This window comes from Brienomyrus brachyistius, chromosome 8, assembly GCF_023856365.1.
Source record: "Brienomyrus brachyistius isolate T26 chromosome 8, BBRACH_0.4, whole genome shotgun sequence".
NCBI lineage: Eukaryota > Metazoa > Chordata > Actinopteri > Osteoglossiformes > Mormyridae > Brienomyrus > Brienomyrus brachyistius.
The window spans coordinates 4,162,081-4,186,505 of NC_064540.1; the positions used below are offsets into that span (position 1 = coordinate 4,162,081).

The 24,425-nt window shown below is 40.0% G+C and overlaps 1 protein-coding gene across 1 annotated transcript in view; it reads right to left on the reverse strand.

Moving 5' to 3' along the window:
- Window positions 1-13,913: 13,913 nt before the first annotated feature.
- Window positions 13,914-24,425, reverse strand: part of LOC125747959 (metabotropic glutamate receptor 7) — a 145,234-nt gene continuing 134,722 nt past the window's right edge. The window contains exons 9-10 of the mRNA XM_049023662.1: window positions 22,167-22,413; window positions 13,914-15,202 (exon numbers count right to left, since the gene is read on the reverse strand). Of these exons, the coding sequence (XP_048879619.1) occupies window positions 15,153-15,202; window positions 22,167-22,413 (297 nt within the window). The 3' untranslated portion in view covers window positions 13,914-15,152. The remainder of the gene's footprint in view (window positions 15,203-22,166; window positions 22,414-24,425) is intronic.

The window sequence follows — 24,425 nt, forward strand, 5'->3', positions numbered from 1 at the left end:
TTATTCAACTGTTTAAGGCACAGCGTAGCAGAATAACCTGTAGTTACAGATGCTAGTCTGCCTGTTGGCTATAAGATCTTGCTATATTAAAAGATCCCTTACAAAAATTGCTGATTTGAAGCTAGGGAGACCATTTATTTATTTTTTTTTACTTTTTTTATTAGATTTTTTACTTTTTTATGTTGAATCCATGGTTCTGATTCGATGGTCAGCAATATACAGTACTGTATAGCGTTAGCGATGTCTGTAATAGTTTAATTAGTACTGGTACCAAAGAGATGTAATATCGAACAGCTTTCAAAAATGGAGAACTGCAGTACCTTTTCAGGTCCAGTATCGGGTGCAACACTAGTCTGCTTAAACGCTAAGATATTTCGTAAAAATTCTTATTGGTGCAGCAAGCATAAATAAAAATCTCTGTGTTGCATGCATTCATAAATCTATGCGTGTTCGTGCCCAAAACGACTCCAAACAAGCCACAAAATAAGGACATTAATAATGAATTCTATTGTGCTGTGTGGTTAGTACATTCCTCGCCATGTTTTATTCAACGTAAAAAAAGTCGAACAGTGTTGACAAAAGCACATTCCGGCTCAAGCACGATACAAGACAACCGGGCCAAGAATGACCGTATCCTAAAGTAGTGAATGAGTCAATGAAATCTCTCATACTCCACTATGGAAAATGGCTGATTGTCCAATGCAATCATCTCCATTATTTTAGCAGCTACGTCGTGAGCTCCAGTGCTGCTAACTTGTAAAAATTGACTGAAGACTGAATATCATTTTCTGATATTGACCAAAATGGACTCATTACACTGATGCCGATTGTATTGATTTTTAACAAACATCGTCTATTAACTACATGACTCATATTAAATTTTGCTGCACCAGAATATATGCACTTGCATCCATCTTCTGTGCCACTTATCCAGTGCATGGCTACAAGGCGTAGATTCTATGCCAAAATATAAATCAGCCTTTAGCCTGTGGTCTATCCCAGGAAACAAAGGGCATGGCGAAGGGGACAGCGCACTAATGTGAGATTCAAAAATTCCGTGTACATGCCAGTATAAATGAATAATAAATTAATGAATCAATACATAAATAACCCAAGGCCTCCTTCCGAATTCCTTTTGAAGCTAGAGGTAGCTTAGCTTTGGTTGTGACAGCTTAATCACAATGCTACACAGGTCGACATGTCTCCTTGAGCACATCCAGACCTGAAAATAGAAACACAAACACAAGCTCAATGATTCCCCTCACCGACAAAGTTGATTTATTCAAGAATATATAAAATAAATGGATAGGAAAGAGTTCACAGCTTGTCAACCACATTTAACATTTTTTAATTCTTTGGCGAAAATAAATTAAATATAATGCCATTACAGTATGTTCTTTCCTTTCTCGATTCCTTTTTCGTGACACATATTCTTCGCGCACGCTAATTTGAATAGCTACTGAAAAGATCTGGTACTAAAAACGATAATGTTAAATGGTCCAAATTAACATAATTTTGAATATCTTTAAGGTTCCATTACCAGGGAGATTTATAAAAGCATAATGTGAATGATGATGGGGGAGAGCGACCAGCCTTTTCATCATTGCACACTTTCGATTCCTGATATATTTTAAGTGTAACTGAACAACAAGTCAAAATGGCGGCATTCAGCAAAACTCTTGGGTACCGAAATATTTAAAAAAAATAATAAAAAAAAAATTATAAAAAAAAATAATAAAAAAAAAAATAATAAAATCCCCCTTATTTTTATACGGATATTATGGTTATTCTTACCTGGAATATATTTATGAAACAATCAGGAAACAATGACACTCTATTTCCCTGAAACTGTGCTTGCACAAATTAATTTACGAATTTGCTTCCAGTCAAATCTGGAATCATTTGTCTGGAAACAGCACTTTTGTTGTGCTGCGATTGTCCTCAGGGTTAATGTGTCGCACATTGAATATACCTCTGTTTAATTGCTGCACCTCACACAGAATTAGCTCTGAGCTCCCAGCCAATGAGCCATGACGCTGTCTTTACCGAACTAATTCCTTAACAAGCTCGGAAACGCGACATATTTGTTTCTGCTGATGAAAGTAATGAAGTATATCTGCTGTGATATGCCGTCTGTTGATCTTTTTGTTTTTTATTTGAAGCGTTATGTTCCCATGCCAGCACCCGCTGGTTGGAGGGTGCCATGGGTGGGGTCCCCGGGGGAGAAAGCGGGAGGTGTCTGGCAGGAACCCAAGCCATTGGCTTATTGCGCTAAGCTCATATCGGCACTGAGTTGGCCTTCATGATTGCAGGCAACTTGAATTCCACAGTGGATCTTCTAGTACCTGCTACTGCTCATCTTCTTTGGAGTCGCAAGCCTGAATCCAAACACCTGTAACTCTAATATTTCCCTGGGTGCCCTTAGCATGCTAGGCGGCTACCTGCCAACAACAATGGATGGGAAATTTGCGTTTATCCTGAGCACTGCAGAGACATCAAACCAGCCCTAAACCACCTATTACACGCAATGTACCAAAAAAGCAGACAATCCCCCTACTGGAACCACGCTCTCTTAAGGAAACCTGTCACTGCTATTAACTGTTTGTGAAGCAGTTTTTTCCCAAGTAAATACATTTTGTCAGACATTTAAAAGCCCACTCCAGTTGCCTTTGACACAATACGCTTACCTTGTTTTTTCCTCTCACAGAGGTTTAGGAAAAAGTCCTATTAAAAAAAAACTCAGCGAACATGAGCTTGACTAAGAAGAAAAACCTAAATAAAATATGAATAAAAATTAAGCTGATTGAACATTTGGCATCAATTAATATACCGTAGGTCTGCTAAGGGAAAGAAGAAAGGTATGTATGTCATTTTGCTGAGCATCAAACATAAAGAAACTGGCAGTAACTAGTAATGACTTTTAGCGAGGATAACCAATGGTATAATGTATGCGAGACAAGATAGTGATTGTGTTGCCATGGTGAGCGATTACCAGTCCTGGGAACACACACACACACACACACACACACACACACACACACACACACACACTATATAATAAGGCATAAGAATATGCTATTTGTTATTAGTGTGCATGCTGCTGAATGTGGATATTTGCTGAACACGATGGATATATTACTCAGTTCACACAGCATCAGTGATGCCAGTTTTGTAGTGTTGAATATGAGCACTTGCTTATATACATATATAAAACCTGCCTGAGTATTTTCTTGGTTTAGCAGATGATAAATGCCTTTGGAAGGGAGTGGTACGTTTTATGAGAATTAAAAAGGGCAATTAATATTTGTGACATTTCACCATATTTGAGTAGAAACCCTTGTGCCTAAATCTACAAGGATGTGTGTGGTTCGCAATTTCCTGCTAGTTTTTCTTCCTGTGCTAAAAATAGATGTATTCATCCATCCATCTGTTTATCCTGGTCAGAGTTGTGGGGGGTGGGGGGCCTGGAGCCTATCCCAGGCATCATAGGGCACATGGCTGGGGGGCGTCCTGGAGGGCACATTACAGGGTATATACACACGCACACCCCCTCGCAAGCACAGCCACACACTAATGGCGATTTACAGATGCCAGTTAATCTAACTGCATGCCTTTGGACTACAGGAGGTCGTCCATGTGAACATGGAAACACATCCGGAGACTGCTGTACCTCATAAACATGGAATACATGTGTATGAGGGACGTAGCGATGCTCCAAATCCACAGCTCAATTCACACCTCAGCCACCGTTCAGTTTATACCTCGTGAATGGGGGGCGAATAGGAGAAAACCGAGGAGGTACACATAAAATAACAATGTATGCAAAAAAAAAAAATATATATATATATATAATACTCTAGAGGATACAGGATAACCAAAACATTCCCACACTGCTGACTTGTGCCTGGGTGCTCTGAAATCTCAGGGTTATCATCTATCTTGAGCTAATGAAACTAGCTTAGCTTTTATTACAGGCTTGATCACTCAATCATGATTGTACCAAAATGGTCATGTGACACACACAACTGGAAGACAACAAATATGTGTAATATATAGCTTGCCATAAGATTAAGCAGAATAATAATTTTGTGATTTACATGTGTCATGGTGTCAATTGTGAAATGAAAAATGGACTTTTGTGACATTAGTAACATAATTGAGAGCAGTGGGTTTGGGGGGAGGCATGGTTGGATACTGTGGTTCCGTCTTCCAAAACTCCAACACTGATTCAGGAACATCAGTATCGCTGTTTCAGTTCTTCTAATTTGAAAATACAGAAATAAATGTAAAATATTGACCATACACTACATGCATGTACCGTTTCAGCCCTAGTAATGTGTAATATCTACATAATACTCAGCTTGCCGTAACTTTTAATAGAATAATAATTTTGTGATTTACATGTGTTGGGCTACATTCACACTGCCATGCTGAAGTGACTCAAATCGGATTTCTTTCCTTAATGTGAGACAAATCTGATCTTTTCAGGGCTGTGTGGACACGCAAATCTGATCTTTTCAAATCAGATTTGTGTCACTTTCATGTGTGGTACTAAATCGGATACGTATCCGATTCGCGGCCATGCGACCTGAATGTGAACGCTCAGATCGGAATTCATGTGGCTTTTTGCTTATACGCGTGTGCTGACATCATCAGCCTGCGCCGGCAGGCTCGTACCCACACATCTCCTGGTGCGGCAGTTCCAGCAATAACTGCGAACCGCCTGACTTTATCTCCTTTTCGACCTGCCCATGTACAGCTGACTCACTGTTTGTCGTCCTCCAGAGCAAAGTGCGATACATGCGTGAGCTACTAACGCCTCCATTTTTAATGCAACGAGTCGTGTAAAAATGTATCAATGTGCGCATGTGTGCCGTTTCGGAGGACCGATGCGTTCACATTACAGTCAGATACAGGTCACTTGTAGTTATGAATGTGAACCGTCAAGATAGACAAATCCGATCTGAGAAAAAAATGGGAATTGAACCATGTGGCTGGCAGTGTGAACGTAGCCTTACACTGTAGTGTCGTGAAATGAAAAATCACTTTTCTAACCTTAGTACCATAAGCACCAAAGTAGCTTCTTTTCTTGGATTACTGGTTACGGAGAAAAAAAGCTCAGCATGAGCAAGCTGGGCCCACAAGGATGGGTCACGTAGTACCGGTCCTTGCCAATGTGGCGCCCTGGGTGAGCATCACCACCGGCGCCCCCCCCATTCCAAATCAATGTGAAATTGGCTGGCAAGTCAACGACCCCCTCAGACGTTTGCACCCTAGGCAGCTGCTTATGTCACTTATAGAATTAACTAACCCTGGGTCATGCGATTTACCTGCATCGAGCCAAAGACAGTGATAGGATATTAAAAGTCTGTGAACCAGGTGATGAATGTTCCTAAAATGACATATTTAATTAAGGTTTGTGGCACCAGGCAGACTGAGGCATGGTGAGAGCAGCAAAGGACAAGGAACCTTGTTTACAGGGAAGAACATGCTTTTATTGCAGTCCATAACAGGAATATAACTAGCACCCAATGAGCCCCGAACCCGAAATACAACAATGGAAACGCAAGGTGGTTAGACGCTGGACCGTCAGGTACAGGCACAGTGGGTAATTTGCACAGCATTTGAGACACGTGAGGATTGTACAGGGTTAACGCAAGACACAGGCAAACACAAGAGCGACAACAGAGAAATACAAATTATCAAGAACAAATACGTACAAGTAGCTATGTAGAATTACTTGTAGGCGTGCTGGGACAAGCACACCCTGCTGGTCCCGCAGTATTTAAAATATTTGAAATACATGAAATACAAGTAGAGGTGTGAGACATAATTTCCTTTACGAATTTAAATAAATCAGTTGTACATTGATGTAAGTCCGATTTCATTGCTAAATATTATATGGTTACAGTATCACGAATTTGAAAAGTTTATACTTGCGTTAGTTGTGCCGTTACCATGGGAAATTTAGAAAAAGAAAAAAAATATATATATATATGGAAGCAACAGTGCATTAAGGGTTACTGATGTTATGGGATTTGACACCGGCTGGTCTGTGGTTGTCTTTGAAAAGGCTCACTGAGTGAGGTCTCCCATTTATCACGGAAAATGTGCTGGTGCCCCAGTGACATCGTGTTTATGCTACTTAGAGAACTTCCCGCTCTCCTCCAACAGTGATGTATGCCTTGCTTTAGCAAAACAGATGATATGTGCACTGAGAGAATAGAAGAATGTATGAGGGCAAGGCATTCCGCATTATACTGATATGAGAAATGGCAGTGGGACTCATAAAAAACACTTATGTTTCAGTAAAAAAATAAAGAAATAAAGAAATACCTGCCTACTGATAAGGGGCGAGCAATACCATATTTGGAGAAAATGATTTTGTAGCAATGTCATTCTCTAAAAGTAAATTAAATCAAATAAATGACAGGATATAATGTGCAACATACTATCTGAATATTGATATAGTGATAAAGAATTAATTCCACATTTCTGGTAATAAACCGGGATGGCATGGCGGTGCAGTGGTTAGCACTGGGGGCGGCATGGTGGTGCAGTGGTTAGCACTGGGGGTGGCATGGTGGTGCAGTGGTTAGCACTGTTGCCTCACACCTCTGGGACCCGGGTTCGAGTCGCCGCCTGTGTCACATGTGTGTGGAGTTTGCATGTTCTCCCCATGTCGTTGTGGGGTTTCCTCCGGGTACTCCGGTTTCCCCCCACAGTCCAAAAACATGCTGAGGCTGATTGGAGTTGCTAAATTGCCCATAGGTGTGCTTGTGTGAGTGTGCCCTGCGATGGGCTGGCCCCCCATCCTGGGTTGTTCCCTGCCTCGTGCCCATTGCTTCCGGGATAGGCTCTGGACCCCCCGTGACCCAGTAGGATAAGCGGTTAGGAAGGTGGATGGATGGATGGATGGTAACAAAGCTGATCCTAATCATCTGAGAGGGTGGGCTCACTGGGTGGCCCCGTTTCCTCGCACCCCCAGTGTCGGGGCTCCGAATCCTACCCCCGCTCTCTGTGTGCCATTTGCATGCTCCCCTATATCTCCAGTTTGATGATGAAGAAGATGATTGTTTTTCTTTTCTTTTCAGTTTTTTATGCGAAAAATTCGTCAGTCAACCCTCACCTCTAAAGAGCTCATCAGTTTGTTTTGCTTCAATGCCTTGAAAGCGATGTAGAAATTCTTTGACTGAATGAAAAAAACAGGTTATTGTTCAGTGCACACTATTTATAAAGCCTACGTCAGTAAAATTATTGACGTATTGGCTGTACGCTGACAAAAACATAAACACCTGTACATTCTGAAAACAAAAAATTAAAGACATGAGGGATTCTGAAGAACACAGCCAAAAGTCGAAAAGAATTAATAAAAAATTGATAAATAGAATAATTTCTACGTACATATCTTTTAAAAATGAATCATTGTATTGACTGCTGGATGTATTAATACAGTTATCCATTCACTATATTTACAAAATCCTCTGTCACCCCAGGCTTATTCTGTAATTCTAAATAGTGCAACAACACAGTAGGACAATGGAGAACAACACAGTTCTCAGTTCTGTTAATCTACGAGAGCTAAAAAAAACAATTAAAATAACAATAAAAAGAGTGTGTGCAATGTGAGTTTTCTTCAAGTTAATTCAACAAACAACACATTTATTTTTGTATAGCGCATTATCACAACATTACATCGTCTCAAAGCGCTTTACAGCATCCCCACCCAAAGCCCCCAGTGAGTAAGCCATATCCGGCAGTGGCAAGGAAAAACTCCCAAGAAGGAAGAAACCTTGGGAGGGACCAGACTCAAAGGGGAGCCCATCCTCCAGGGGCCGGCAGGGAGAGTCAAATCAGAGAGATGGTTAAGTGCCAAGTCACACTGTCCAAATCACAGGATTTGAGAGATCCAGAGAGAGTTATTCTTTCACAAATCCCCAGCTTTTTGAATATATTTCAAAAGATTTGGTTTCATTATGGAGACTGTGTACGAGCTTCACCAACTCACCAAAGGGCACAGAAAGTGAAACCAAGTGTCCATGTGTGGCAGAGCTTAGCTCCTCTCCTGTAGACAGCAGAGTAACCATGTCATTGTTGAGCTACTGAGCAAAAATTTATTTTTACTTTTTTATGTACAGTGGCGCAAAAAAGTATTTAGTCAGCCACCAATTGTGCAAGTTCTCCCACTTAAAAAGACGAGAGGGGCCTGTAATTGTCACCATACTGTAGGTAAACCTCAACTATGAGAGACAAAAGCAGACAAAGAAATCCAGACAATCACATTGACTGAATTTTAAAGAATTTATTTGCAAAGTATGAATGACCTGCAGAGAGCTAACAAAGTAGTAACAAAGGCCACCGTCAGTAACACACTACGCCGCCAGGGAGGTTTACCTACAGTACGGTGAAAATTACAGGCCTCTCTTGTCTTTTTAAGTGGGAGAACTTGCACAATTGGTGGCTGACGAAATACTTTTTTGCGCCACTGTATATTCCCCTAAGCACCGTGTTTCTTTGTCCAGTGTGGTCCTGATTATCCGTCATGGGTCATCCTCGACCTTGTTTGGGGGGTGGGGTTCATCTACCTCATTCTCTGTCCCAGCTACCCTGAAAAAATATGATTTTAAATCCATTTAGCAGTTTCATCCTTTATTTTTTGGGGGCTGAGACCCCCAAGGATCAAATGCTAGAATCGCTCGTGGTGTCCATCCATGTCATAACCAAGTTCCCGAAGTAACATTTCACCAGCAAGGGCTTCTGACCTTCTTCAACTTACAGGGTTTTTTTATTTTTTTTGCAAATCTTGATTTGCAGTGTGTGCTTCATCAGGCTGGTAATTGAATGTTTAATCGTAGCCATTTCCCATATATTGTTTTGCATATACATTATAATTGATGACGGTAATTAACACCAAGCTTTTATCGTAAAATCTCCACCGGCGTAGGTTCCTCGCATATCTCGCATTTTAATGAACACGCCCTGCTGCGCTGGAGCCGGGTAGCGGGAACACTTCCTAACAGCTGTGGACAAAAACAGCCGCAATTTAATCACTTGGTTTTCAATTTCAATAGACTGGAGTAAACAAATGCACTTGTGCCATTTACATTTACATGATGATCCCTCATTCCGTATGGAATCATGTGGACGAGATTAACAGGAAGACACCTTTCTAATGCATCTGTACGGAATGTATTCATCAGTTAGATTAAAAGTGAAGCTGCTTTGTTTCACCTTTGTTTGACCTCTTTGGGACTCTCGTTTGCCGTATGTGTATATAAAACAATCACAGTCCATTAGTTTCACTTAACATAACAGAATGACTCATAATTAGCTTAATGCATAATTGGTCACAGGTCTCTGACATTTTAGCAAAGCAATTAAAACTAAAGTTAAACAATTAACAACGACAAATCATTTCAGCTCTACAACCTGCATACAGCATTCAGTCAGCTGTGATGCTTATTTTGCAATGTCTGAAACAGTGAAAGACACAGAAGAGTTAAATTCATTGTGCCAATGCCAGAATCTCAATATGGCAGTTTAGCGTGCAGTTTGAATGAGTTCAGTGTCTCTTTCATTGCTCTGTTCTATATTTTTATTCACTGGCAAGAAAATGGAAGCCACAAAAAGCAAATATACAGACAGGTTAATAACTTGCCTTCCTCTGGATACCTTAAATTGAGTTCCATTGACACCTGCTATTTCCTTACAGTTATTGAAGGACCCCATAAAATGAAGTGCATGATTGTCTTTAATCCTCATCTTGATTTTTTTTTTCTTCTTGAGAAATTTGTAACAGGCGCTATTTTATTTATTTTTTCAGTGCCTTTATTTTCTTTTTAAATTTCAACACAGAAAATGATTTCTTTTCAGGAGACATCCAAGGAAAAACAAACACTCTTCACGTTTGCAGTTTTGCAGTGTTGTGAAATGTTGAGTACCGCGTAGTCTTTGACATTCTGTCTCCGTAGATGCCTCGACTAAAAGGATAGATCGCCGTCGCTGCGTGATGAGTGAGAGGTTGCTGCACAGGCTTCTGCTGAACACACATTTTGTCAGCGCACTGTGTGGCGATGTGCTAACGTGCCGCCAATCAACGTCACACTCGGCACTGTTTTGTATTCAAAAATGTGCCTTTTTAAATGCTGCATGGAAGCTATTCAGCTTGTCCCTCTGGGACTAAACCAGCACAACATAGACAAGCTTCCTCTCACATTCTTTACCTTCTGCATTCTTATAAACATTGTATTGCACACCAGGGACAAAAGTTTGAAGCCTTTAGGACAAAGTAAAATATAATCAAAATATAAAATATCAGCAATAAAATAATGCATCAAGAAATATCCCGAAAAATGTTCTAATTTATTTATTATTGTTGTGTGTGCATGTGCACGTGTGTGTGCGTATGTCGATTATGTTTATTACATTGTGGGGACCAAACACCCCTCACAATGTACTAAAAACCTGTTATTTTTACATTTTGGGGACCATTTTTCAGGTCCCCACAAAGATCTGTGAATACAATCAAAAAATGAAAAATGCCAAAAATCTCATATTTTGCTTGGGTACTTATGGTTAAAGTAGGGTTTAAGATCATCATGTTGGGATTAGAGTTTTCCCCATAGAAATGAATGGAGAGTCCCCACAAATACATAATTACAAACTTGTGTGTGTGTATGTGTGTGTGCGTGCGTGCGTGTGTTTGTGTATGTGTGTGTAGAGAAAGAGAGAAAGAGAGAGTTGATCAAAACTACCATGGAAGAGTAAAAAGAGTGATCAGGCATCATAAGGAGTGATACATAACTTGAAGAAAAAAATATTTAGAATAAGGTAAACAGGTCAGGTGAACAGTCAGTTGTACCTCTTTAACCCATCAAAACAAAGAACAAGATTGTACTGTGAATATTTGTTTATTATTATAATTAAACATTTCTTGAACACAAACAAACTTGACACTTGAGGTTAATCTGCTTTAAAAAATGCTTGGTTTGAAGAGCTGAGGATAATGAATTTTCACTTCAGGCAGAATAAAAATTCATGCCTCTGTGAAATGTATACAAAATTATTGATTTAATAATATTGTAATGTTCTTCTTTATTCTGTTTGGTTTCATTATCCTTGGGAACTAGGACAAATTCTGTGAGATAAAATGAATTATGATTGGAGTATTGCCACTTTTTTGTGGTAAGGTAAGGTATTACAGTAATTGGTCAGCATGTAGTGCAATAGGTTGCCCAGCTGCATTGCCCTTAAGCGAAGTACTTAAATTCCAGTTGTAAAATATCCAGCCATGTAGATGGGTAGAAATTATAAGTTGCTTTGGAAAAGAAGTGTTTGTGCTATGCATTGAGCCGGGATTCTGTCAAGGATGTAGGAAATACCCAAGCCTTCTCCCCGGGGCTATCTGTGATGGACACCAGGATCATTGTTTAGAGGATGGATGGATGGATTGATTGATTGATGGAAATAATATTACTTGTGTCATGAAAGAGCAGTTATGTCCCAATAATCGCTGGCTTGTTTTTTCTAATCTTTGGCATGTATATTCACTGTTTACGTAAGCTCTTTAGTTAATTAAGGACAGGCTGAATTCAAAACAAATAATGATAAGAATGTGTGTATATTCACAATGCTAATTTTTAAAAATACCAAAACTCCTTTTCACAAATGGCAAATTATGACACTTCTGCTCCTTTCTATTTAAAGTGTCATAAGTTCAAAGGGCCTCTGAGTGACCAGGGGCCTAAAACATTTGGAACATAATGGGATTGGTCTGGGTTGGGGGCCCGATATACTGTATGCTTTCATGGGGGACACAATCTCTAGAGGCATCCCTGAGAAGAAGATTATTCACACAGGATTACTTGCTTATTAATCTGAACAGCCAGCCTAACCTTATTAGCATTAGCAAAAGTGCATAATTGATTTGTTCGTATTCAGAATATTTTGGAAACTGATTTTCCTGATGAGAAGATGATGGTTTCAGTAGATGTCTTTAAAGATTTGTTCACTATGGAAAGTGAAAGGATTTATGTGACACCACTCCAATGTGTTAAATTATATGATAAAAAAATTACAACGGCATACTATTGGGTCAAGGTTTCATGATAAGCAGTCACCAAAGTTGTTTAGGGTTGTGCTTGTTGTCACTTCTGTTGGTTCATTTTCGTGAAGGTGAAGGGACTCCATATGAAAACATTTTTGATGAGTGGAATCTTCATCTTAAATGAACTTAGTAGGGTTACCACGATATAACATTACTATAATTTTACTCTCAAGTTCCACCAGTTTACTTGCTGACGTAGCACACACTTTTGTGTAAATGCGCATCTCAGGATTGATTGAGTTTAAGGGCCTTACACTTGGGCCCAACAGTGACTACACCAGTCATGGGATTTGAACTGGAAACCTTCAGATCAGGAGCACAATGTCCTAGCCTGAAATACAGCTCTACTGAATACAGCTCATTTGACCAACAACATCTGATCTACGATGACATAATACTGTAAGAAGCAAAGCAACTTAATCCCTACCACATCTTGTGTGATATAAAGTTTAATGTCTTCTCTTCACATCCAGATCAAAGGCATTTCCCTCCTGACCAATGGGTCAATAGCAGACGTTAGGAAGGGATCAAGAGAAATGAAACAATGCTCCAGTTGTAGGGTTAATTATTAACTGTTACTATTGGCATCTCTTGGGTGGCCAACAGGAACAGATTATATCACTCATGGGATGGTATAAAGGAAGACAGTTATATAGTTGTTTTCTTTGTTCTTTTCCCCCCACTGTTCTTATATTAAATTTTCACTCTTTTACTCTTTCTTTTTTCTACCCATTGTGTTTTCAGCCATTCGTGTCATAGTGTTTATGTATAGTGTAATTATCTCTTTGTTATGCTAATCAATGTCCATAATTTGCATAACACATTGCTTGCCTTGTTTCTGCCCAGGTTTATGATATAGTTTGCACATTTTCGAAGTTAATTTTCCCTGCAGAATTATACCGTATTGTGTTCAAAATCCAACCATCTTACGCGGCAATAAAGCTAAAAAGCTACAGCCTTGCTATAAAAACTAATGTGAAATGTTATGACCTTTTCCAGGTAAAAATACTCCATGTACTGTATACCTTTGTGTTGTTCACAAGCTCTGAAATATGGTGTGCGGTGTCATTGAGTAGCACTTTGTGCCTTGTGCTGTCTTGTTTCGTGTACACCTAAACTAAGCTTCTGCGGAGCCTTACAAAGTTTATTTTGAGTTCAGTGATCATTGTTCTATGCATAAGCTATTTCTTGATGCTCTTGTATGGGCTTTTATATAGATATTTGTCATTTGATCAGTGGTGGCATTCCACTCTTCACACAGCTTATAGAGTCCTGTCTGTGAGAAAACATAATAACCTTTGATCCAATAATAAAAAATGTAAAATTACAAAATAGCCATTTGTTGTCTTTAGGGGCCCTGATTATATGTAAACTTGACATGCAGTCTTTCCTAATCCGGTCCTCGGGGACCCACAGCCGGTCCAGGTTTTTGCTCCCTCAAAGCTCCTGGCCAGAGAGTTCACATTTTTGCTCCCTCCTAGCTCCCGGGAACAAAAATGTGTACTGTCTGTGGGTCTCAGAGGACCAGATTGGGAAACGCTGTGTTAATGTAATCAGAAAAGTGCAGCTTTTAAAACCCAGGTAGATGTAATTACATTTTGCTGCGAATCCCTTACTTGACTTGTTTAGTTCAATTTTTATTGGTTGTTTTATTTGTTCCCATTGGGTTAAACCAATCAGCGAGTGACGGTGCTCGATAATTCAGCCAACCATGGATTTCGAAGCAACCTTTTTTTCCCCATCACCAAAATTGCAGCGCCCATGTACACTTGAATAGACACATATATATTTTCCTTCAGGGATCAAATAAAAAAGATAACCAAATTGTTTTATTTGATGTCGATACATTCTTGGACAACACCACAGTATACTTGCATGAGTGGCCAAACAAAAATGTACAATATTGGCACAGAAGCGTCAAGGGCAACATGAAGATACTAGTACAAACAGTATAAAACATACATGCTTTTTTATTTATTTATTTTTATACTTTTTTTTAAATATATATGTATATATATTTTGTCCGTTTTTCACAATCTGTCAATAGTTGCTGGGCAATAAGAAACTCCAAGACAAAGTTAAAGCCATATTCTGCCTTGAGTATGTAAACATCTGAGGAACCGATGCAGAGAAAATCAAATAAAAATCAAGCGTCATGAAAGTCATCCACAGCAGGCTACAGTTCTTGTTGTCAAGTAATTCACGTTCTTGGATTTAGATTTTTATTTTACACCAAACACATCAGGCATGCATTGACAATTTCTACGTGGACACCTTGTTACATTTAGAATATCACCAGCTAATGGACAGCCCTCCTTTCCCGCTCTTACAAAAAACACAGTTAATGGTCACCCTTACAAAATACTCAAAACACTTACAAAACAGAAGGTAAAAATGTGCATTATTTTTTTGCAGAAGCTAGTATAAATAAAATAAAAGAAAAAACTTTGACGGGATAAAAATGAAATTACATCTCAAAGAGAAGAATATGGCTTTAATATTATGTGCATCCAAGATAACAAAATGCAAAAGAACATGTCAACAACAGAGGAAATGGAAAGAAAAACCCACAAACTTTTACAGGAAGTTTGGAGAACTTGCAACTTGGAAGTACATATAAAGACTAATGACAGCCCCACAGAGTGGTAGTCGGCTGTAACACAGCTTTTCATAATCCCAGTGCGGACAAAGAGACTGTTCAGTAAGATTGTGAGAGCAAAGGGTCCATCCTGGGGCTTCCCTGAGGTCCAGGGCATGTTTGTAAACTAGCGGAGGGTCCCGTCATGGTTTCCACTTCAGATGTTTATTCGTTTTTCGTTATTCTCCTCGTTTTGCCATTTAGAGTGCTTTCTTGTTTTCATTCGTGAAGAGGAAACACCTCAATGGAATGGATGGTAGAAAAAAAAGAGAAGAAAGCAGGGAGTCGCCCCTGTCCCGGGGGGAGACATAGGCAGTACGGCACAGGGGGCCTTGTTGGTCTTCGCTTTTTCTGCCTGGAGCTGGGGGGCCAGGCCATTTCGTCACACCCACCATCCGAAGAAGTGCTTTAGATGACAAGGTCATTGTAGCTCACATACTTTTTCTTTGTTGCCGGACCTTAGTGGAGGGGGGAAAAAATGCAATTATGCAGCCATCCAGCACTTCAAATATGCAATTCCTACATTTTCAAGAAATTATCAGGCCTGTGCATGATGGTATATTAAAAAACGTAAACCATGGATATTGTTTACAGCGACGAACATGTTACATGAATACTGTAATACTACATGCCTTGTAAAGCAAATGTTCAGTTAAATCTATATATAAAAAATATTAGAATGAAATATTCAGTTATGAATTACTTATTTCATTCACTGCAATTTCATTCATTCAGTTGGAGAGGTATTGGGGAAACATTCTCATTAAATCTGAATATTTAAATGGAAGATATTTAACAAGGGTAATTTGGATTCTCTCTTGCATTCTTCCTTACACACTCCACAGTATTGTTCAGCTCCAATGATCGCTTATAAGACATCTGCCGTAGATCAGTTTAGGCCAGCGGTCCCCACCCACTCACAGCTCTCACTGTAAATAAGGCTGGGGATCAACGGCATGTTTAAGGTCACATTACTTACATTTACACTGGAAGCTTCTTTGAATAGTTAATTTGGGGCTCAAAACACATGACTCAGCCTTACTACCTTTTACTGATTCATGGATTCTTCTAAATAACGCACAGTATATGTGGATATAAATTCTGCCTTTTACTAAAGAAATGGTTTTCATTAAGTAAGGATTCCGTAGGAAAATAACATCTCGAGAATCACATTAGGTGCTCAGAAACCTTCACCATACGCATTGTGCACATAAGTGAAAAAAGTTTTTAAAAAAATAATATACATTTGGACCTTCCTTTAAGTCTATGTGCCATATTCCAATACAGACTGTTTAAACTGGCCAAATTACATTCCTGGGAGATTTCCTGATAGCTTCCTCGAGGGATGCACTTTACCCATGTTAATTATCTGTCTGTAAGTGCTCCATTAGTCTGACACACTGTGCTGGTGAGATTCGCACCAGTCGCAGGCATCACTGACATATTGATTACAGAGAATGTTCAGCGTCTTCACGGGGAAAGTGGAGCACCTGAGAAGCCTCAGCGGCTGAAGGCAAACAGCAAGCTGCTCCCTTTTATCCATTAGGCTCTACGCTAAATTCTATTACAGATTGTGTAAATGGGAATATGCAGAGTTAATCAAGCAGCTTTGGTAACATTTTGTTAGATTTAAAAATGTGCGGCGTATTGTTAGGTTCCGAGAAGATTACGAGACTGCTAGGCCCTTAACCTTATAGTATTTGACTTAGATTATTGTACCCACTTATGAAGAAAGTCATGCATTACATAAATGCAGTATAACTTTCAGGTTGTTTGTAACTCTTGAAAATTTCCATTCAAAGTCTGATATGAATTACATCGGAATCTCAGCAGAAATTCGCTAATAAGTTAAAACACCTCCATCGCTCCTGCTATGCATTCACAGCCTCACCTCCCACTACCCCCAATTCTTGCATCCTGCGGCATGAGACACAGATACTACCGTAGGAACCAAATAAAGAAACATTTTAAGGGCTCGATGTTCCCTACGGTTCAAGTTTAATTTGGGAAATGGGAAAAAAGACACAGTCAGAAAGCCAACCTCCGCCAAAGGTCTCATTTCATTCGACAGCTCTGGCGCCCACAGCTGCGATTCTACATTCCTCCAGCTAATGAATCTTCAGAAAAGCCATTATGTCCTCCCTGACCCTAGGCACCATATCCTGGGTGTAAGCTGAACTATAAATTTCTTAATGGATCTCCACTCTCTGATTTAATCCACAGTGAGCTTTATGGAGGACCTGCCAATCTAGTGACCGCTGTGGGTGAGAAAATACAACTGCGACGTAGTGAAACCGCGCCGTGAGAATCTTCCTGCAGCCTCATCTCCCCCAATATTGACATTCAGGTTTTTAAGACGGCTTCATCTTGTGATTAAATGCCATGTAAGGATAATGACATATTACTACTATGTCCTGGGAACATGAAACCGACCATTAGACGAAACACAAGCTGTAATACCTGATGCCAAAATATCACCCTGACGTGACACAGGAATTTGCTGGTTAGTGCTGTACCTTCACACCTCTGAGGCTGAGGATTGAAATCCTCTCTTCGCCCTGCATGTGGAGACTGTATGTTCTTCCTGCATTTGTGTCAGTTTCCTCCAGGTTCTTTCCTTTCCCAATGCTGCAGGATTTCTTGCTTAGTCTAATTTAAGGTTGTCTGGGCTAAATGTTAGTGAATGTAGATAAAAGGCCCTATTTTAACAGTCTGAAGGTCCAGAAGGGTTGTACCCAGACTGTGGAGAAGAACACTTCTCTGCAGGGGAAATCGATATACTCATGCATGCAAGGGTACGAGCAGAGCATCTACGGCAACAGCAATATTCCACCAAAGCAGAAGTCTGCAGTCCTGTGGGAAACAGAGCAATAGAATGTGGAAAATAAGAACTGTGTCGGGCTCGCGCTAGCAAAGACAGCTGCGCCGCACCTGGCGCCCCATTGCTCGGCATGCAAAATAGGGTCCAAAGTCCCTTTAAATTGGGGTACCTTACATCCCACAAGTTATCCAGCTGAGCAGGAAGTCTATCTTTGCGGGTCGCTGGTGTTTCACAATGGCTCTATGAGAAAGATCTACAATGAGTGGATACCTTTTTTAACTTTTCAAATATTTACTATTTTAGCTTGTGATTGAGACCCTTTCACTGTTATTTCCCTGCCCTCATATCTGTAAACAAATTTAAAACATTGATAAATGCATTGGATACAAACTTAATAAATACTATTTCTTAAAAGCATCTATATCACGTTTCACAGAGTTGAGGTTACATTAATTCTCACTGGAATGGTATTCTACTGTACATTTCTCAGACAATCTTTGCGGAATAATAACTGAAAATTGCAATTTATGATGTAAATTATTATTTTTTTCTCAGCCACTAAGCCCCCTGTTTTATTATAGACACATTCTTTTTGCCAGGTTGATTCTAAGCATTGGAAGTTAGATGGGAGGGTCACAGCAGCCCTGAATTCAAAACGGCCGTGAAATGACTCGGTGATCAACACCACTGCCTTGCTCTGGAAAAGGCACGGCAGCCGAAGTGTGAAAGAGGCCACGGGGAGATTCGTGACGCAGATGGCAGGCGGCTCCATTGGAACTCACCTCTGACGGCAGCCTGTTCTGTCAGCTTTCCAACCCACGCGGGGAATTCTACAGCTGTTATAGTCCCGCTGCAGAAGAGTACATGGCCCACATGCAAGGCCTGGGAGTTTACAGACGCGTGCGGATATGCGATATGACGCTTCCTATTGTTTACGGCATCTTTCACAAGCTTTGCTGGAATCAAAAGGCAACACATTATGCAAAGCAACCAGAGGGGATCAACTACTGGAGCCCCTCATGTTCTCATTTGATCTGGCTGTCGCATCAGTTTAATGTAATTCAAGTTATTTCTTTTATTTATTTTTATTTAATTACTCCCTTACTAATATTTTTAGGATCTTCTCCTTGTGCACTATGTGTACTGTCTTTGCACTTTGTCTTGTTTTGCATACTGTTTGACTGTCTTTGCACTTTGTCTTGTTTTGCACACTGTTTGTCTGTCTTTGCACTTTGTCTTGTTTTGCACACTGTTTGTCTTTGCACTTTGTCTTGTTTTGCACACTGTTTGTCTGTCTTTGCACTTTGTCTTGTTTTGCACACTGTTTGACTGTCTTTGCACTTTGTCTTGTTTTGCACACTGTTTGACTGTCTTTGCACTTTGTCTTGTTTTGCACACTGTTTGTCTGTCTTTGCACTTTGTCTTGTTTTGCACACTGTTTGTCAGTCTTTGCACTTTGTCTTGTTTTGCACACTGTCTGTCTTTGCACTTTGTCTTGTTTTGCACACTGTTTGACTGTCTTTGCACTTTGTCTTGTTTTGCACACTGTCTGTCTGCTGCACTTTGTCTTGTTTTGCACACTGTTTGTCTGCTGCACTATGTCTTGTTTTGCACAGTTTGTCTTTGCACTATGTCTTGTTTTGCACACTGTTTGTCTTTGAACTTTGTCTTGTTTTGCACACTGTTTGTCTGTCTTTGCACTTTGTCTTGTTTTGCACACTGTTTGTCTGTCTTTGCGCTTTATGTACAAGGCTACTGCATGCACCAGTATCATAATCATCTTATCTTATATAGCCATACGATGTTCTGTTCGATTCCATTTGTGTGCATTATGTTACTGTTAATAATATATAGGCAGAAATGACAGAATGTTGTATATAGGGTAGCACAGTGGGTAGAGCTGTTTGACTAACAGACGAACTATTGGAAGATGGGAGGGAGCAAAGCTTGAGAAACACTGATATATAGAAATTACATGTGCTGGCGGAAAACCACCAAGTGACTGGGAGGATAATAAAATCCATTCTCATTTTTAAAAAAGTAATAAATCATTGGATGTGTTACACCAACAATGTTATTCTTTTTTCATCATTCACCGCACTGCCTGCATTCAGTCGGTTTTGAATTTTACGTTCCTCTGATCTTAAAAAAGCGTGGTTTAGAATTAGCTACAAGGGTATCTCCTTCCGTGTACTTCGTGGACCGGAGGCAGCCAAGCAACTTACCAGCAAGTAACGATGTCACTGCTGTTTTCGTGAAGTTAGCATAGAGTGAGTGTTACATGAAAAAAAGTCATGGTGCTTTTCAGTCACACTTGATCGCAAAACTGACATTAATTTCCATTTAAACTCCGTAAGATACCTTGTCTTATACAAAATGTAGAAACTGACAGTAGGCAATCTTGGCAACAAGCAGCAATGGTTTCAAGGGAATCGTCTTCCTCCGAATGGATTATAATTTGAATTTGCTTTTCATTAGATTGACAGGTGGAGAGAGCAGGTGCCATCCTCAATGCATCAGCTGAGCACATGTTGTTCAAAAACAAGCTGCTGCACAAAAACATTACTTTTAAACAATACTGTGTTCTATTCACAGAAGTATCGCCTACAAATTCTATTTGAACACGAATTTTAAATATATACCAACCTTTCAGAACATAACCTAAATTTTTCTTATGCTTCAAATTAGAAAAAAGAATTGTGATTAATAGTCTTTGCATCAACTGTGTTTTCATATCGACACTCATTCCTAACTTTGCTACATCTGCTGTATAATATAACTGTATAATAACAGCTAACATTTACATTTGCTCTTCATTGATAAGTAATAATAATATTATCATTTTTAAAATTAGCTTCTGAAACACAAAACTGTCTTGTAACTATGTTGATTTCATTACTGTATATTGCAGCAGAAGAAAATCTGTCTTTATGCACCGATTCAAGACTTGTAAAACTGACTGGTGTTTCCATAAGACGCTGGCTGCAGCAACCTGGAAGCAGGAAGCGTGTAGGAAGCATAGTGTTACGACACCAGATTCCTCATATTCCGGCTGTATCTTTCTTCTCCAGTTACTCCTACTTGTAGTATTGTAGGATGGAATAGCCACGGAGCGATCTGCCCTGTGTGCCAGGGTCAGGTTCCAAAAATCTTTCAAGGGGGATGTTGGGGGTTACTAAGTTACCTGTAGGAGTGCATCTGTGAGTGACTGGTGTGTGAGTGTGCATGGTGATGGGCTGGCCTCCCGTCCTGGGTTGTTCCCTGCCTCGTGCCCATACTGTAGCTTCAGGGATAGGCTCTGGACCCCCCACAACCCAGAAGGAGGAGCGGTTTGGAAGATGGATGGATGGATGGATGTTTGGGGTTAAATTACACACCATAAAATTTGCTAGGGGGGGGGGCAGGGTGTCCCCCATGATAAAATTTCTTGAGCAGATTGCAGTCTATAAGATTTGCTGAACAGGGAGGTAGGCAGGGTTGATCTTACGGTCTGGATTAAATTGTGTTTCAGACCAGAGAACCGCTGTTATAGTCAGTAGTGTGATGAATGATGGTGAGAATGGATGGTATATTTTCAGCGGCGATGGTTTCTGCCCTTTTTTATCACAGAGAGGATGGCATCCACGTGCTTCCCACGACAGCTCGAGCCCTGCCTGAAGTTGTACATGGAGGATCAGATAAAATCTACAGCAAAAGAATGGATGGCAAACTACCATTTAGGGCACTCTTCTGCTCATAGCTACCTGGTTGCTGCCCGCTTGTCAGACCAAAACCACTGACCGTGGGCGCAAACGTGTCCAAACATGTACGTTGTCTTTTAAATCCTACTTTTATCTTTTCGTGAAATTGTACTGGGTGAATGCGTTTTGGTACAGGAAAACTGAGTTGTCATTTTGTAATCATGTCACGCGTCGGTCATGCATCGCTTAATGACGAGGATACGAACTGAGAAATGCATCGTGATACGAACATCTTGGAGTGTACTTACACAAACCTAGATGGTGTAGCCTACTACACACCAAAGCTACAGTAATTTTATATTTTATAGTTAGAAAGAATACACTCTAAAATAATAAAAATAAAAACTACGGTAGAGTAAATACATAAACCAATAACAGAGTTGTCTATTATTATCCTCAACTGTTATGTGCTATGCTTTTATACAACTGGTAGTGCAGTATGTCTACACCATTATCACCATACCATACCACACACACGTGAGTAATGTGTTGTGCTACAACATCACTAGGGAATAGGAATTTTTCAGCTCCATTGTAATCTCATGGGACCACTGTTGTATATGTAATCGACTGGAAGGATGTTACATGGCACATGACTGTACTTTTGTTTTGCTTTAGCTAGCATTATTTTCGTCTGTTATTATGGCTTCAGAATACTTGGTTTAATTTAAACGACGCCCCTTTGTTATTTATAATTAAAAGTCGAGTGGCTGTCCTGGTGTGATGACTTGCAGTTGACCGAGTGGAAGATGCCATCCAAAACCTCGACGGCCACTTACGACAGGTCATGACAATAGCTTTAAAAAAGTTCTGCTTTCCATGAAAATACGACAAAGAAGTGTGGAGTGGACTGTCACTCACTGTTGGGGTCTGCGCTCTCGCAGAGCTCCGTCTTGGCCTCCCCGTTCGGCCGGTCGCTCGGTTTGTGCGAGAGCCGCGTGGACATGGTGGCTGCCGTCACCACAGCTTTGAAGCTTCGCTTCCGCTTCGTCACGTTGAGCTCCGGGTGGAAGATGATGACGTAGACCTTCGGCATGTAGAGCAGTCCCAGGGCCACCGAGGCGCTGAGGTTCATGGAGATGGTGAGGGTGGTCGTCTGGATGTACAGCTGACACAGAAAAGGGAAAAGGAGATGCGACAATGAAATTGAGTTTCTGGGTCCAACTCCCCATTGTCTTCTTTCTTAAATAGACTTTACTTAAAAAAAAAATGACTAAGCATACAAATAACAAGTCAAGCATGATATTTTATTCGTTTCGTTGTATTTTTATGTTCCTATCTCACAAAAATGCAGAATTATAATTACATGCATCACAAATTCAAAGCACTTCACCACCTGCATTACGAATGATTAAGCAATAGTGTTTTATTTATTTAAAACAGTTACTAGTGGTGGACCTATAAACTGCCTGCAATTTTGAAAATGAATGGAAAAGATAAAAGTACTGATAAAAAATTAATTTTCAGTGTTTTCCACCCATTTGTATAAGCAGGTAATTACGAGTGCCGGCACCTAGTGTTTTAATGAAGTCAGATAACACTTCCCAACCTTTTTACAAATCTTTCACAATACTACATCCCCAAGTATGCTCACTCTTTAATTAGAGGCTAATTAGAGGAACGATATGGTGGAAACTTCCATCAAACATAGCTGGGCATTGATTGCTAATTTTACAAAATCGTGTTAATATGTCTAGAAAGAAAGAAAATAAACATGGATCTCCGATCAAAGAAATAAGCAGACCAGCTACAGACGACGACAGCAATCGAAAGAAAAACGAAACCAAAGTTTTATACATATAGAATATACGTCAATTGATCAATAAAACATTGTGATGTCATTGCATATTAATAATTAGGCACGGCACCATTTTAATCTAAGTTTACATAATGATCCCACAGGCAGAGCCAAGGAAAACTTCAGCATTGTGCAATTATGATCTAATGGAAGTAGCGTGCGGATTTAAAGCAGAAGTAACAAAGGCGTAAAATATGTACAGTATGGCCGTCATTCACCTCTTTTTATTCCCCCCCCCTGCCCCCATCCCCAAAACCACCACTCCATTGTGTATATCAGGTACCCTTGTGCTGGAGAGCAATGAGGAGGTGAGATAAAGTCCACCACTGGCCAACCTGCAGGCATCTGAAGGACCCCTAATGACATTCCTGGTTATCTGCAAGGTATCTGCTGGTGCATTGTGGAACAACGCTGGGTTATTCTGTCAAGCTGGGACTCAGCATGTTCTTGGTTGATCAAAAACACTCACCTGTCCATTCATCCATATCAGTGTTTCTGAATCCAGGCCTCGGGGGCCCCCAGACAGCTGGTAGGGAACAAAAATATGGACTCTCTGGGTGTCCCTGAGGACTGGGTTAAGAAACGCTGATTTATACAACGTACAACAGGTTTTGCAGGTTGCAGTGAACCTGCAGCCAATGCAGGAACCACAGGGCATACTGTAAGGCAGGGAACACCCTGAGCGGGGCCCCTTTCCATCACAAGGGCCACACAGACCATCACACAATATGCACAATTCAGGGACAACAGTTTGCCAAATTACATGGACCGAAAATGCTATATATTTTATAAATATGTTGCCTATTTGCTGCAGGCTTTTACTACGAAATGTCCAGAGTCTCCAAATGGATTAAATTCTTAATAGGCAGGAAGTAATTTCAAGATATTTGTGTTTTCTTTTATTTATGTGTTTATTTAACAAATCTTCCATATAAGGCTATTTATTTTACTCCATAATTCAATTTACTTTAATCCTCCTTCAAGGTAAAGTCACAAGTTTTAGTTTTTTGTTTTTTTTTTCAGTTATTGTGATATGCAAACATGTGCTCGGCAGATGCAGTAAAAATACTACTTATAAGAAACTAATTACAGCACTTCCCCAATGACATTATTACAGTATTACTTGGAACATATAATCTAAGTTGCCCTTAGAGATTTTAGCAAGTACAATTATTTTCCAGACTCCCACATTTCCACTCCTCTGCTAAGCATGTTCCGCATTAAAACTCCACCATCACAGAATGACTCGATTTTGCAGCAATAAAAGCAGGTAGAAACAACTTTAATTTTTTACTATATTCCCAGTTTCCTATATGCGATTA